The 14,943-nt window shown below is 35.7% G+C and overlaps 1 protein-coding gene and 1 long non-coding RNA gene across 5 annotated transcripts; both read left to right on the top strand.

The window, feature by feature from the left end:
• Positions 1–6,696: 6,696 nt before the first annotated feature.
• LOC113320508 lies at positions 6,697–10,559 on the top strand. Of its 4 annotated transcripts, XR_003346139.1 has the most exons (6): positions 6,697–7,183; positions 7,496–8,119; positions 8,264–9,678; positions 9,769–9,837; positions 9,931–10,096; positions 10,233–10,559. It is a non-coding gene; the product is annotated as an uncharacterized LOC113320508 (long non-coding RNA). The 4 variants fall into 4 exon arrangements; XR_003346138.1 differs by having other exon boundaries at positions 7,496–7,640; positions 8,024–8,119; positions 8,264–10,096; XR_003346137.1 differs by lacking the exon at positions 9,769–9,837.
• Positions 10,560–11,480: 921 nt separating this feature from the next.
• On the top strand, positions 11,481–12,527 carry LOC113323612 (desiccation protectant protein Lea14 homolog). Its single transcript, XM_026571931.1, has 2 exons — positions 11,481–11,830; positions 11,919–12,527. Exons 1-2 carry the CDS (start codon positions 11,622–11,624, stop codon positions 12,340–12,342), a joined length of 633 nt encoding a protein of 210 aa, XP_026427716.1. The 5' UTR covers positions 11,481–11,621; the 3' UTR covers positions 12,343–12,527.
• The last annotated feature ends 2,416 nt before the right edge of the window (positions 12,528–14,943 follow it).

Genomic DNA, 14,943 nt, shown 5'->3' with positions numbered 1-14,943 from the left:
TTCAGGTCGCCTAAAGAAGCCCGAAAAATCAAAAAGCTTTCTAGCTGAGAGATTAACCTGCAAGAAGGAATTTCCAAGAATTTGGGTTGATGATGAAGCGAAGCTGGTGTTGGATGCCATGGATGCAGAAGATGATGCTAGAGTTAGCGTTGCAACTGTTGGTGCGCCATCTCATGTGTATCTTTAAGAGGATGTTCGAGAGAGTCTCGGAATGATAAAGCGGATAAGATTTATAGTTCCGAAATTTCATCTACTTGTTGCCCAAGAAATAGGATACCGTTGGCGGTGGCTGTTGGTTTTTCTTTTTGTTGGATAACAATGGGCATCGGAAAAGGTTTCCATGCCTAAAAGGAAGAGAGATCTAGCGAGTAGCGAGTGTCGGAACCAGGTAATCTGAAGGCGAGTGGGACAACATTACTTGAAGTACACGTGAAAGTGCCGTTAATAAGTGTATGCTTCGATCTTGTTGGGTGTTCAAATTAGTGCCCAACATAAGACCTATATGTCCGAGTTTTAGAACAAGGCCTATTTCTTCCTAGAGAAGGTTTTACTCTTTCTTAATTTAAAGCAATTTCCTATACTTAGAATCCTTAAGAGGTCTCTAAAACTTCAACGTGCTGCATCTATAAATACCAGCAGTTTGGTCCGAGGTGATCCAACTATTACATTGGTTTGGCTCTCTCTTGTTTTTTTTCTTTGTTAACTTCATCGTCAAGGTATATACGAGATTCGAGTTGCTTCCACTTTTACTTCGATGGCAATGACCGACGTTGGATCTTTGTCTACATATTCTGAATCTGATTCGACTGAAACTTTTGAAGAATCTAAAGAAACGTTTGAGGAATCGTTTGCTGATCTTCCGCCGTGGTACACATATTTAGGATTCTTGGCCATCTGTCTCTTGGTACCCATCATTCTTGGATATGGAAAAGTCATTGTCAACTTAGGACTCGTTAAAACCATTCTTCTAGTAACATGTCAATCTTTTATTTTGACTTATGTTCCACCAATCAAAGCAGAAGAAATTCTAGGAGCGGTTGCGTCCCCTATTAAACCTCCGATGGGGGCCGAACTCAATTTGTCGAAGATGGAAGAAAAGCTCGCGAATTTTCCATGGTACACAAAGTTAGCACTCTTGCCCGTATTTTTCTTAGGCTTATTCTTATTAGGATACATGTGCTTCTACCTCCTAATTGGAGTCTTGGTTACAATTCTCCTGGTAAATACTCTAGATTTAATATCAGGGTATGTGATTCCATCTTTAAAAATATCTCTGAGGATCATAACAGTATGTATGATATCATGCTTTTATAATGGTGAGAAGTATTTGGCAGCATGTGTGGAAGCTTTCTGTTAAGGAAGACTTGATTACGCAGGTGGTGTCGAAATTCTTGAAACAGGAGGCGCTCTACTCAGTCTACTGGATTACCTTACGTCGGAGCTTCTTATTTAGTTTTGGAAAAATAAAAAATTACTAGTATTTTAATTTTTATTTGGAATTGTTATTTGTTTTACGATTTAATAGTTTAGAAAAAAATCTTTTGACTCAGATAACAAGTACTTCAATTGTTATAGGAAATCTAAGATTGTTTGGTATAAAGAGCTTAATGTTTGATAGTATAATATTTGAACTTTGTTAAACATAAATGGCACAACTGAAGTACCAATAATCAAAAAAATTGCTCCCTCCGGACCTAATATATAGGCGGAATATGACATTTTCTTTATATCATTAGATAGACGGAGTGAACATTTCAAGATGATTTTTATCCATTTTATTCCTATTTATGTTACTTAATTATCTTCATATTTAATTTTATGTTTCTAACATAAAGAATATAACGAGGGGTAAAATAGGAAAAATCATGGATATTTATGAAATCAAAAGAAAATTAATTTAAGAGATTTGGCCCTCCCTACCATATATATATATACGTGGTAGGGAGAGAGTATACCACAGGGCACAGGCTACACAATAAAGTTCCTCAAGATCTCGGAATGCTGACAAAGAAAAATTGATCTCGGAATCCTAACATCCTTAAATCAAGGTTACGTTCATAAATGGTGTCACAGCAAAACACATGCATTTCACTCTCACTCGTACACATTAAGGAGTCCTGTTCATTTCATTCATGAGAAATAGTATTTCTAGGTGAACTGAATCTACTTTCGTCTAACGGATGTGAACAAAACGACCACATGGGCTTTCGGATTTGCCAAAAGTGATGCTTTACATTATTTTAAGAGAAACCTCTGCATCCTCCTTTCATTATTCTTTTTGGGGACAGTCTTAAACCCAATCCGTGGAAGCCATTCATTAGCTGGATCGGACATGGAAATTCAAACCTTGCAAAATTGGCACATCATCAAAAAAGAAGTTGTTCCCGTTGCGTTAGAATTTAGCCACGAAATGGAAAATGAATAAATAATTGCCCTGGAAAATGAATAAACAATTGCACTTTATGGAAAGTAGTAGTAGGACAATGGACCTAAATTCTAATGATAGCTACATAAAGGATGCTCCCTCCCACTATCTACCATGATCACACACCTAATAAAAATCCTGGCTTGATTGGGTATATCCCGATTAATTGGGTAAACCTAGTGAGATAAAATTTGGGTCATTTTGAAGTAAAACAGCATACCCTTTAACTATATATTTTCTAAATGACTAATATATCCCTGTTTAATTAACACTAAAAATCTGATTAGGTTAATTAATTGAGTAGATTAAAATTTCTCAAATTATGAATTTGAGTAATGAAATTTTTGATTGAATTTTAGGAAGTTTTTTGATGAAAAAAATTGTTTTGAAAAAATCTTTTGGAACGGAAATGAAAGCACACTACCCAAGCACTTCTAAAGTGGAGATTGCAAAGCTGTTGTATGAAATAATACTCAAAATTAGATCAAAAATCAACACTTTCAGTTCTGAAAGTATGAAAATTCGGCAAGGTCGACAAATGAAGATCATGCCGACTTTATTTTTCTTGACACACAGGAGACGACATAAAACAATTTATTAGCCGGCAAGGTCATCAAAAAATACCCTGCCGGCTGTTGAAAATACCCTGCAGGTTGTTCAGAAAAATCTATTAGTCGGCAAGGTCTTCAAAAAATACCCTGTCGGCTGTTAAGAAAAATGTATTAGTCGGCAAGGTCTTCAAAAAATACCTGCCGGCTGTTAAAAAAATTTAGTAGTCGACAAGGTCTTCAAAAAATACTCTGCCGGTTGTTGAAAAAATTTGTTAGTCGGCAAGATCTCCAAAAATACCATGCCGGCTGTTGAAAAAATTTACAGTCGCCATGATTGTTATGAAAAGTCGGCAAAATATGCATGTTACGACCTTGCTGACTAAAAACACAGAAATCACAATTTTCGATTTTTAACCTAATATAACAATCAAATCACACAACATAATGAGTTTAAACATCGCTTATAGTCTTCTTTTCGCCGGTAGAGTCAACAATTTTTTTGGAAAATCAAAGTTGAAGATTTTTATATGGTTGTGGTTGATGGAAGATGCAGATGAAGGAGAAGAAGAGGAGATTAAGAGTTGTTTAGTTTTTTAATTTTAGGGTTAACGAAATTAAGAAATGAGTTTATTTTTAAGATTTAATTAGTTCAAGGATGTTAAAGTAAAATCACCATTTTTTAACCTCCTCTTAGTAAGGACACTAGGTCCCTTTAAAATTGAGTATACCCCAATTAATCTGGGTATATCCCAATCAAATCACGATAAAAATGAGATAAAATGCATTATCCAATACAAAAAGACTTTGTTAACCGTGATCATTGAACCACACCAAAACTACTACTCACATAGAGTAGGACCCGATCCACCCCATAAGGGCCCCCCAACTTGCTTTTGAAGGGCATTTCCCACCGTATATGAGTATCTACGTTTTTAAGTGGTTTGAAAACCACGGTTCATTAAGAATTGCTCTATCCAATATTGCAAAAAAAGAAAAAATGGTGTTGAGTGTCGATTCCAGGGACGGACTTAGGAAGTATAAAATTTCTTTTAAGATCCGGACTAGAAGCTTGGTTGACCAAAATCAAAAATAATTAGGCTTGTGGACTAGCAAGATCACCCGGATTTTATCCCCCTTTAACCCAGGGATAGGTCCGTCCCTGGTCGACTCTTTATATTTCCCCTGATAGGTATTGCAGTTTGCACTTTAGTTAAGTCTAAAAGTCGGTGAAAATTCCTCCCACGCATGTAGATCGATCTTTTAAGTATAGACGCCAATACAATGCACTCAGTCAGTTCCAAAATAGTAGGCTAGTTTGAATCTGAGGGAATATACTTGTTAATCTCAGAGTTACTCCGCATATCTCATAAATCATACAAAATTAAAAATCAGTAAATTGACAGGGGGTTATTGAGTATGGGATTGTTCACTCTCCACAATAAGCAAATTCTCCTTTTGATTAAATTTTACTTATAGATTGTAAATGTCAGATTTTACACTATTTGAACGAGTGTGAACAAAAATTAGACTTTGTTTAAATCAAGTGAAGGCATAACTAAACTATCGTAATTGTACTAGCTAAATAAATCGTTGTTGCTAAAACGGAAATCGTTAAAAAACGGGTGCGCAGTTTATTCTTTACTTTGGACATGACGAGATCCAGTTTGTGAGATCTTCAGCTCACCCAACGTTTTCCACACTCTCTGGAATCTAGAGCTCTAGTTTCTATGAAGCACCGATACTTCAAAACTGGTGACGTATCCGTATCGGCGCCGTATCAGTATCGGATACGTATCAGATACTCCATTTGAAATGTCACCTTTTTTTAATTACAAAAAGGGTAGGGGATACTCTGGGATACCTTTCGGATACTCTACGAGGGGATACTTCCTATAATCTAACATTTTTTTTTATACAAAATCTATATGTTTATAAATTTATACATAAAATCTAAATATTTATAGATATTTGTATTCATGAACATATCGAATAATTATATCTATACCTAATAACTTGTTGACTGTAAAGAAAAAACACTTGGTATTTATTTTTATGGTGCTTCAAAAAGAAGAAAAAAGGTGTTAGGAAAATCTAGCTTTAAGGCTTATGTTTTTCATGTTGTTTAGAGTGAATCGGAGTACATATGATTTTATCCATTCAATTAACATAAGTAAGACTGAAACCCAGAATGCTGAAAATTTAATGTTTGCTCACTTTAATATTCAAAATAGTATCTATCGGATTTTTTTATTTTATGATTATTTAGTAGAATGAATGATTATTATATTAAATATTGTATATATAATTTGAGGCGGAAATACTGTCTCCAGAATGAAAATTAGGCCAAAAACTTGAATTCTAGAGCTCCTGGCCCCCGACCAATAGGAATCGAGGGTTTCGCCAAAAGCTTGAATTCTAAAGCTCCTGGCCCCCGACCAATAGGAATCGAGGGTTTCGAGATCTTTTCGGCATACATCACCAATATCCAGATATCAAACCTACCCAAACTGATATCCTAATTCCGGAGCTCAAAAATAAAACCCTAATCTCCAATTCTGCTGCCGATTTCCCTCTGCATATTCTTCTATGTTTTTGCAACACCAAGAAACTTCTGCTGCCGATTTCCCTATGCCTATTCTTTTTCATTTTTACAGCACAAAGAAACGCACACCTGCTGCCTTTTTTCTTCTTCCTCTTCTTCTTCTTCTTCTTTGGTTTTTACAAAACATCCAAACCTGTGTTGTATTCTTTTTATCCAAACCTGTTTTGTATTCTTATTTTTCAGGAACATGCGTAGAAAACAAAGGAGCTTCCCAATGCTTATAAGGAGTATAATTGATTGATGATTTTGTTCTGATGGTTGTTTTGTTTATCTAGAAGTACAAGTTTTATTATCAAAGCAAAGATCTGTGCACCATCTTTCTTATTGGTCGTTCTGTGTAACACTATAATCTTGCTATGGGTATCATTATCAGAACAAAGATCGCTATTATTAGCAGTAACGGGGTGTGAGATTTGTCAATAATAATAATCATGACTGAAATATACGGTTCTCTGTCGTTTTCTTAATTTTACGTTTTCTTAATTTTACGTTTTCGTTTGTTTTGTGCAGTGACCGTTCGACGTTAAAAGGTTTTATTGTTAGTGTCATTGTGCAATTTGTAGGTATGGTGGAATTTTGAAGCTGCTACTGTTGTACATGTTTGTAAACGCTCTGGACTTTGACGAACGGACATAAAGATAATGACGAGCAGTAGGCAGCAATTAAGTTCACGTCGGAGGAGCCCACGCCTACCACTGACCCATAATCAACTAATGGATGCACTCGCATTCCCACCTACAGCGTAATCTCCAGGATTCACAAATCGGGAGGCACAATTGTGGAGTGGTTGAAAGAGCTGAATTAACATTGGAGGTAGAAAATTTATAGTTAAAATTATGCATTTATTAGGCATCCATAAACTGTGATTCAACGTCTCTCTTCAAACGATTTATTATGTTTTATTTAATTACCAGATCCGATGTGCAAATGACTCACTACGTATCACAAGTCCAAAATTTAATGCATCTCAAACTATGAATCCATTAAATTTCCAGGTGAGCAACCATTACAGAAAGTAAATTTCCAAACATTCTTTTTTATTTTTATAGTCATATTTAATATAAGTAGTCTCACATTTGAATATGTTACAGCTGAACTGCCAAATTGGACAAGTGAAATAGGCACAACCTTGAAGCGGTGGAGAATAGAGAAGCATCACTCCAGGTTTGAAAATTTACATCGGAGACTGTGATTATCCATTAAGTTATTTTAGGTTGTGGATGCGTAGTGCAAGTCAAAGGATCTGACAACGTAAGGGATCGCAAGAGGCAAATGCACAGGGAAGTATTCAATCAATCAACCAGGAATTGAATAACTTTGATTGGAAACTTTGTGTTTGTGAAGATTTATATGTGTCTAATAATAGCAATAGCAATATACTTGGTATTCAATTATTGTTTGAGGTGCAATGTTTTTTCTATAGAGAGTTTGGACTTTTAGAATCTTTAGATCATGTTAATGTGGGTTTTTTCTGCAAGGGCTTAATGATGTTTTTTGGATGCTTTGTATTACTGGCAGGGGCACTGAGAACCCGTGGGCTATCCCCCTGAAGAACATTTTGACGGTATCATCTCCATTGAACTCCCTTGGCACAACATACAGAAGGTAATTAATCAGGAATAAGTCTGAATATGTATCCTCAATCATAATTTCGACAGTATTTGATTCTTTTTTTGTAACTACCTGAACAATGATGATCATACATTTTGAAAGTAATGGGGCAAAAAATGGGCGAGATAGGAGTAATAACACACAGACTTCTCTTTTAAAGTTTCTAAAGCGGGGTATAAAACTTTAGAATGGAGATGAATAATACAAGAATTTCCATCAAATGATTTCTGAAGTACTTTTTCCAACGACAACACTGTATTTTGTTATTATGATTTGGAATAATATGATAACCACTATTGCTCGCAGCTAAACAACGACTAGACGTGTATTGCGAAAAGACCAAGCTATACAGACGAATATATAGCATGTGCATCTTGCAGCTAGGAGTTTCTGGAGATCATAAATCTTCTTGCTGTACCGAAGGTCATGTTTATAAAGAAGCGGAGCCAAGGTAACTAAGTTGCTAAATATATTCAGCACAATAATAACTTGCTTATACTTATTTAAATTGGTCCACTTACTCGACTGAAAATGGTGGTTGTGGATTCCACGGTTACCACAACATTTCATACGGAGCACAAGGTTAGAGTTTTCTTACAACTATATAATTTGCTTCATAATAATGATTTTTGATTTTTTGTTTTTACTAAACTTCTACTTTGTAGTTAGCCAAAGACATTTCTTTCTGTCTAACTTTGTCAATATCAGAAGATCACATGAAGATTAGTGAATGGTCGAGGGTTGATGTTTATGTCGAGATATTCGAATAGATTTTGTAATAAATTTCATCAAATTGTGAGAAATAATTTTCATGACTAACAATTGTTTTAACAGGTTTATTCATTAGGATGCTGCTCGAGAGATATTTTGGTCCCACTAAAGGTGAAGATAATGCAAAATGGGGCTCAATTGGTACATATGTACTTACAGGTACGTTGATGATACTTATAGGTTCCTCCTTTTCTTAGTGTTTATGTTCTCAAGTAGTTATATCTTTAAAGCATTTGCTCTCTGTTTCATACATCGAGTGAGTCAAGTTCTTAACCTGCACTATTTTCATGGTCTTGCAAGTAGGAGAAGACACGTATACACCGATGCATTGGTTATTCTAAACTTCCATCTTCCGGCATCAAATGAAGTTGAGTAATTCGCATTTACTTTCAACTTTTGTTCAAGTAGAATACATAAGAACCTCTTTAACGTTCTCATTGATAAATGTTTCTAGACATGACCATTGTGACATGTCCTTTAAGCTATATGAATCGGCACGATAAGGAATGGTCGGAGTCCTTAAACATGACTATAACGAAAATTCTCTAAACCCATTTCTTATCTCATTTTTATTTTCCATTAAATGCGTATAATATTCTTAATTTTTAAATTATTCTCAACACAAGGTTGAGCATAGATAATTAGGAGGCCGACTGATTGAATTAGGCATGGGACGTGACCAACTTTTAAAAATGCTGGTGATTGTTGTTTAATCTATGCTAATGATCAGTTAGGTATCATATTGTTATCATTGTAGGTAGTTCTTTTGCTTAATCAGTTGCAGCCTAAGGAAATGAATCCGATGCCATATCCATTTCTAGGGCCCCCACGTTGGGGATCGATCCCTCATCATCCATACCTCACAACATGATGTATACAGACTACGAATTAGGTCAAAACAACCTTCCAAACTACCGATATGTATCTTTCTAAGACCATTCCTGTTTGAAAAACATTGCGGTAGTGGAATTTGTTTGAATGCTTCACTATCAATATCAAAAGGTTTTTTCTTTACATGCTTCAAAAAAAAAATATCAAAAGCGCTAATCATTTTAGGTATTGTCTAATTTTTTAAAAGGAAGGTTCACATGAAACTTTCAACGCATTCCATTATTTTTCATTTCATAAAGCACGAATAGTTTCCCTATCTAAAGATTTCTTCCTTGATACATGCCTCCTTTTTGTTTACTACGTACCTTTGCAAGTACTTATGGGCAAAAATGAATATCATGGTACATTACTGATGAAATTATCTGGTAAGTATCTGGTAAGGTACACTAACGTTTTCATCACTTTGTACACTAAACTTGAGATTACGTTGTTGGGGTAATATGTGTGCATGAAGTCGTGAATCAGGTACACTGTCTTCTTGCTACTCTTCTGACTTGCTCATGTGCTTGATTAATCGTTCTTGCTGTCTTAACTCAAATGGAAGAACACATGATTGTCGACCATGCAGTTGTGGGTTCAACTCCCACAGACGGCATTGTTATTTGACTAGGATAAAACCTACATACTTCCAATAGCAATATTAGCTATCCATTGCGTAGATTTAAGAGTATCATGATTTCTGGCTCCAATTAACTGAAGAGTTTGTCCAAAATTTAGAAGGAAGTAAATCAAGGACAGTGGGAAGAAGTCTTAGAAGCTTTCGAAATCATTGGGTGCCGTCTTGGGTGACTGATCTAGGCCACTCTTCTCCGTTCGTTCAGCACATGGTATGAATAAATAAAATATATATGTTTAACGTAATTGTGTTGGTTTTTAAAATTTATAGTTTGATTAGTTTGTTATTCATGATTGAGTAGGTTTTCATGATACTTCCTTAACCTTAAGGCTTAACTATGATACTGTTGATGGTTTAGCTGCTAAGAGTGGTAAACGCTTCGTTCATAACTCCTGCAAACATCTCCTTGACATGGTTTAGCTTAAGTACTGATTCAATTTGGGTTTTTGCATACTCATTTTAGATTGAAGGTACTGACCAAAGATTTCTCCAAGTGGCTTACTTTTACCAGTATGGTACTTCGATATTATTTCTTCCGTCTCGAGGGTATTGATCGAAGAGTTGCTTTGAGAAGTATGTTGCTCGCTGCACCAAACATACGAATTGATCCATCGAATAACATGGAAGAGGTGAGAAAATGATTTTATGAAGAAAATTTCTGTAAGTTATGTAGCATTGTGTCTCTTTAGTCCTACCATAGTTTGTGGTATCTATGTTGTAATACTCTAATTTCTAAACCCTCTTATTGCTATTTATTACTTTCAGCAACTTTTCTTCTTCTTCAAATGAATCATGCTACATTCGAAGCAAAAGTACACGTAAACGAGCAGATAGCCCAGATTTCATAGGTAAAGAGGCGGGCGATCAAGCTGGAAACGATGATTTTGACGTCAATGAACAATTGAGATAAGAAGGAGAAAACAATCTACTACATGTCTTTTTAGAGTGTTTAGTCGATGATCTGAACATGTGTTTACTACTAAGTTGTTTATCATCTTCTGCCAAGGGTTGTATTTCTTTTATTTACGATTAATCAACTCATGAAATCAATCTGCATGAATATACAGGTCAAGTAATTTGATTCCGTGCAGCGCACGGGCAAGACCCTAGTTCTTTTAATAAATACACGTATCCTACCGATTTTCGTATTCCCATTTTATGAAATTTGACGAATCCCCGTATCAGTATCCCGTATCAATATTGGTGCATCATAGTCTAGTTTCAAACACCATAAGCTCAACTCCACGCTTGTAGTTTTACGTTTACATCAACTAAATCCTAGATTTCTTGGAATGCTAACATCCTTAAATTTTGGTTGCGTTCATAAATGATTTCGCAGGAAACACATGCTGCTGACTCACAGTCGTACACTTGAAACGAATCCTATCGACTTAATAAATGATTTCACCGTAACACATGTTTTTGACTTACAACCGTACCCTAAAAAGGAATCCTACCGACTTTGTGAACAGAAGAGTGTCATTTTGTCTAACGTACGTACACAAGATTAGCCATATATGCCTACCGTTTCATTTACTTCACAAGGATTTTCATGCACTAGCGCTGGTCTTGTTCAAATTGGCTCATAATACCAGTAACATGAATCCCAAACTCGTTAGCGTTGAATTTCTATCCATCAGAAAAAACTATATGTTAATGGTATTACGTGTTTAGAGTTATGTAAAGTAATTAAGCAATGTCACTGAATATTTGATCTTTCCAGAAAATGATAAAAATAACCCCTTAATCTTACTCTAATGCCAGACTTGCACTTTCTAAAAAGAGGTGGTAGGATAATGGACCATTACTCAACTGATAGTTACATAAAAGAATTGTCCCACTATCCACCATGATCACACACTTAATAGAAAAAGAGACAAAATGCATTATCCAATAGTGCAAAAGAAGAAAATGGTTTTGACCGTTTACATTTCCCCTAATCCGTACTTGGGTTTTGTTCACCTTTGTTTGATATGAAAGTGTGTGAACAATAATCTGAGAATAAATTGATCCTTAAGCAAAGATGCCAATTCAATGTATATTTATTCAACCCAAAGGTCCTCATCTCCATACCATCGTCATCATCTTTCATTTTCATCCGACTAGTAGTCTATTGCATTAGCAGTTTCAGGGAGAGAGATCTAGAGAGAAAGAATGGCTGATTTATTCGACAAAGCTAAGCACTTTGTGACAGACACAATTGATAGCTTCAAGAAAGTACCAGAAGCAACACTGACTGATGTAGATATCAAATCTGTTGGATTTACTTCAGTGACTCTGCTGGCAAAGATCTCTGTCAACAATCCATACATCACACCGCTTCCCATGGTTGAAGTTGATTACACCCTCAAAAGCCATACCAAGTAAGTTCATCAAACTTTGCTGGTCATGAGATTTGATCATGTATTCGATCTGATACTACCGCCATGTTATTGTGTTTGTTGTTTGCAGTGTTATTTTGACCGGAAAAGTGCCGGATCCAGGTAATCTGAAGGCAAGCGGGATAACATTGCTTGAAGTGGACGTGAAAGTGCCTTATAGTATTTTACTGAGTGTTGCAAAAGATGTGAGTACAGATTGGGATCTTGATTATGAATTGTTGTTGGGTCTTATCATTGATCTTCCATTGATCGGTAATATCACAATTCCACTATCCCAAAAGGGTGAATTCAAGTTACCTTCCATCACTGATTTCTTCAAAGGAAGAGGTACTGAAGCAACTGAGGAAGGAGAGGAGAAAGAAAAGGAAAAGGTCTCAACATCTGAAGTTGGAGTTTCGAAAGATGATAAATCTGAAGTTGTGGTAAGACATGTTGAAGAAGTTGATGAAGTAATCCATATCTATGCTGATGGGACTAAGAAATCTGAAGATTGATTTGATTTTCTCAATTGATTTTGGTTGTGGGGAAAACTAAAAGTCTTGATCTTTGATTATTAGGTGTGGCCATCTTTTTCTTTTGTTGTTATCTTTTCTTCAGAATAAAGCAATGCTGTTCTTTGATTTCTAATGTTCACTATTTAGAAATGAAAAAAATCAATGAAAGACCAAGTTTTATTGTTTGTTTTCTTGCAAAAAGGAAGGATGCACCAAGCTAAGGTGAAAATGATGTTTTGGCAATTGGCATTTTTTAAGGCCCAAAATGAACTTAGACCAACCATGCTTAATCCGGTTAGTGATGAGATCGTGCATAAAACGAGAGAGGTCGCAAGTTCGACCCTCACCCTGTTCATAGCAAATAACAAAGAAACTGCAAAGCTAGAGAAGTATAATGCAATATTTCTCAAGTATCATGTGTTGCCCCAACAGTGGCAAAGCGAATAAACTTCGATGCAAATTTTAGAACTGATTTCTCTAGCTTCTTGCCCATGTTGATCTTCAACAGAAGCTATAACACTATGAAAATGGTAGTAAAACTAACAAGATCCGCAACTAGTTCTAACACCATGAAAATGTTAGTAAAATTATACTTCCCTCCGTGTTTAATGACAAAATTATATAGCTGACAATTAGACAATTTTCCGTTCTCAACTAATTTTCTATTTCTATTCTGCTCTCTCATCGGGTAAGAGTTCACCTGAGAAGCACGAACACTGACACGGGATACGGACACGACACGACATGGACACAAGAATCGGCAAAAATCCAAAATCACCAGGACAAGGACACGTCTGTATATATATATATATATATATATATTAATAAAATGGTTTTTATATACTAAGATCATAATGATATAGTATATCAAATACATTAATTACGCAAATACATGAAAAAAATTCAATTTTATGCCGTTAGGTTAGCTCACATGTAGAAAAATTAACTATTATACAGATTTCCTTGACGCACTAGGTTACCAAACTACTAAAATGGAGTATAGATTTTTACACGTGTGTCGTGTCAGTGTCTAACGCGTGTCGTGTGTCCGTCGCGCGTCTGACGCGGACACGGCACCAATACTGGTGTGTCGGTGTTCACTGGAGGTCACCCATATTTTACTTTCTAATCATGGAATAGACCAGAATTTCTTTTTTCTTTTTCTAAATAAATAAAAATAACCCCTAAAAATTTCCTAAAATGTTCATGGCTATAAATGGGGGTGCCGGATTACTAAGGAGGGTATCAAAACACGTGTTGGACAAAAACAAAAAATCCTCCGCCCTATATAGATTTTGGTACCTTTCTCAATAACACAGCACCCCATTAGCAATGTTGAAGATGCTGCCCTCTAAAAATTTCCTAAAATAAGCTCCAAAGCAAGGCTTTTCTAGCCTTACCTCACGGCGGGCCCTGAATGTCGGAGTTAGCTCATGATGCATATTTTGAAAACTATGGTTACCAAGTAGTGTAATGTGTGCACAAAAACTTACGTACGCACCTAAATACCAAAAGTAACTTCCTTGGTGGCCTTGAAAAGATTACTTGGACATTGGAGAATGTCTTCCCGGAGGTTTAACATTGTTGCAACTTCTTTCAACTTACCCGTGATGTGAGTTGAAGAGGAAGAGGACAAAAGGGTTATGAAGTAAATTTGTAAAACCCTCGTAAGAAAAGTTTCCCCTTTTCTCATAAAGAGATATTATCACTTTTTAGCGTGACCTATTTTTAGACTAAAATGAAAAACTAGTACCTCATATCCAGAAACGGAGGTGGTATATCTTTTTAATTTACAAAATTGGTTAAAAAGACCAAAATCAACAATTCCTGGGTGAAATGGACAATTAGATTTTGATACTTTTTAAATGGACAAAAATGTAAAAATAGTCAGGATGTAACCAGTTTCATCGTGCCCATTTTCAAATATTTTTCCTTATTTTTAATTTACACAGGATGTATCCAGTTTCATCCTTACTATTTTTTTTTGGCCATTTCACCCAAACTATTTTTTATTCGTCCATTTGAACCGTGATTTAAAAATATTTGGACAAATGACTCATTTTCCGTTTTTAATTTTTATATACGATTCCTCGGAGACCTAAACTGAGGCCATATCCAGTGCCAATGTCCATCCTTAAATAATTAGAGACCCTATGTCACTTAGCTCTGTGTTTAAGGCCTAAAATTTCCTAGTTCAGACAAATTGAGATAGGATTGTGACGTATACAGAGCTACATGCAGCTAGCTAGTTTGAGAAACCTTGTGGTTGAAGTTAAATAGAGCTATGCACCTGCTGCCATTGTGGTTGTGGTGTATGCTCAATGCTCTTGCAGATTACGTTCCATTCTGTCAGGCCCAAAGTTTGAATTATCTTTTGGGCCTATGTCCCCAAAAATACCGTTCATTTGAAAGAAGGGAAAAAGTTATCGTTAGCTCAACTTCGGATTTAGAACTAGAGTATTCGGGCTACGAATCAAAGTTCTGTTTTTTTCCTATTTAGGAAATCAGAATTTTCGTAGGAATTGAATTTGTATTGTTTTCCTACAAAAGGAGGAGCCAAGTCTAGAATCTATCATACATGCTCTTGCATGTTATTATTGA

Source organism: Papaver somniferum, chromosome 11 (assembly GCF_003573695.1).
Source record: "Papaver somniferum cultivar HN1 chromosome 11, ASM357369v1, whole genome shotgun sequence".
In the NCBI taxonomy this organism is placed as follows: domain Eukaryota; kingdom Viridiplantae; phylum Streptophyta; class Magnoliopsida; order Ranunculales; family Papaveraceae; genus Papaver; species Papaver somniferum.
Note: the sequence above shows the minus strand (reverse complement) of the source record. Positions and strands in the feature narration are given on the sequence as shown.

Bases quoted from the DNA above. Each gene is read 5' to 3' on its own strand.
- LOC113323612 (XM_026571931.1), top strand. From the start codon at position 11,622: ATGGCTGATTTATTCGACAAAGCTAAGCACTTTGTGACAGACACAATT. The intron at 11,831-11,918 runs GTAAGTTCATCA...TGTTGTTTGCAG, and splicing joins ACCCTCAAAAGCCATACCAA to TGTTATTTTGACCGGAAAAG.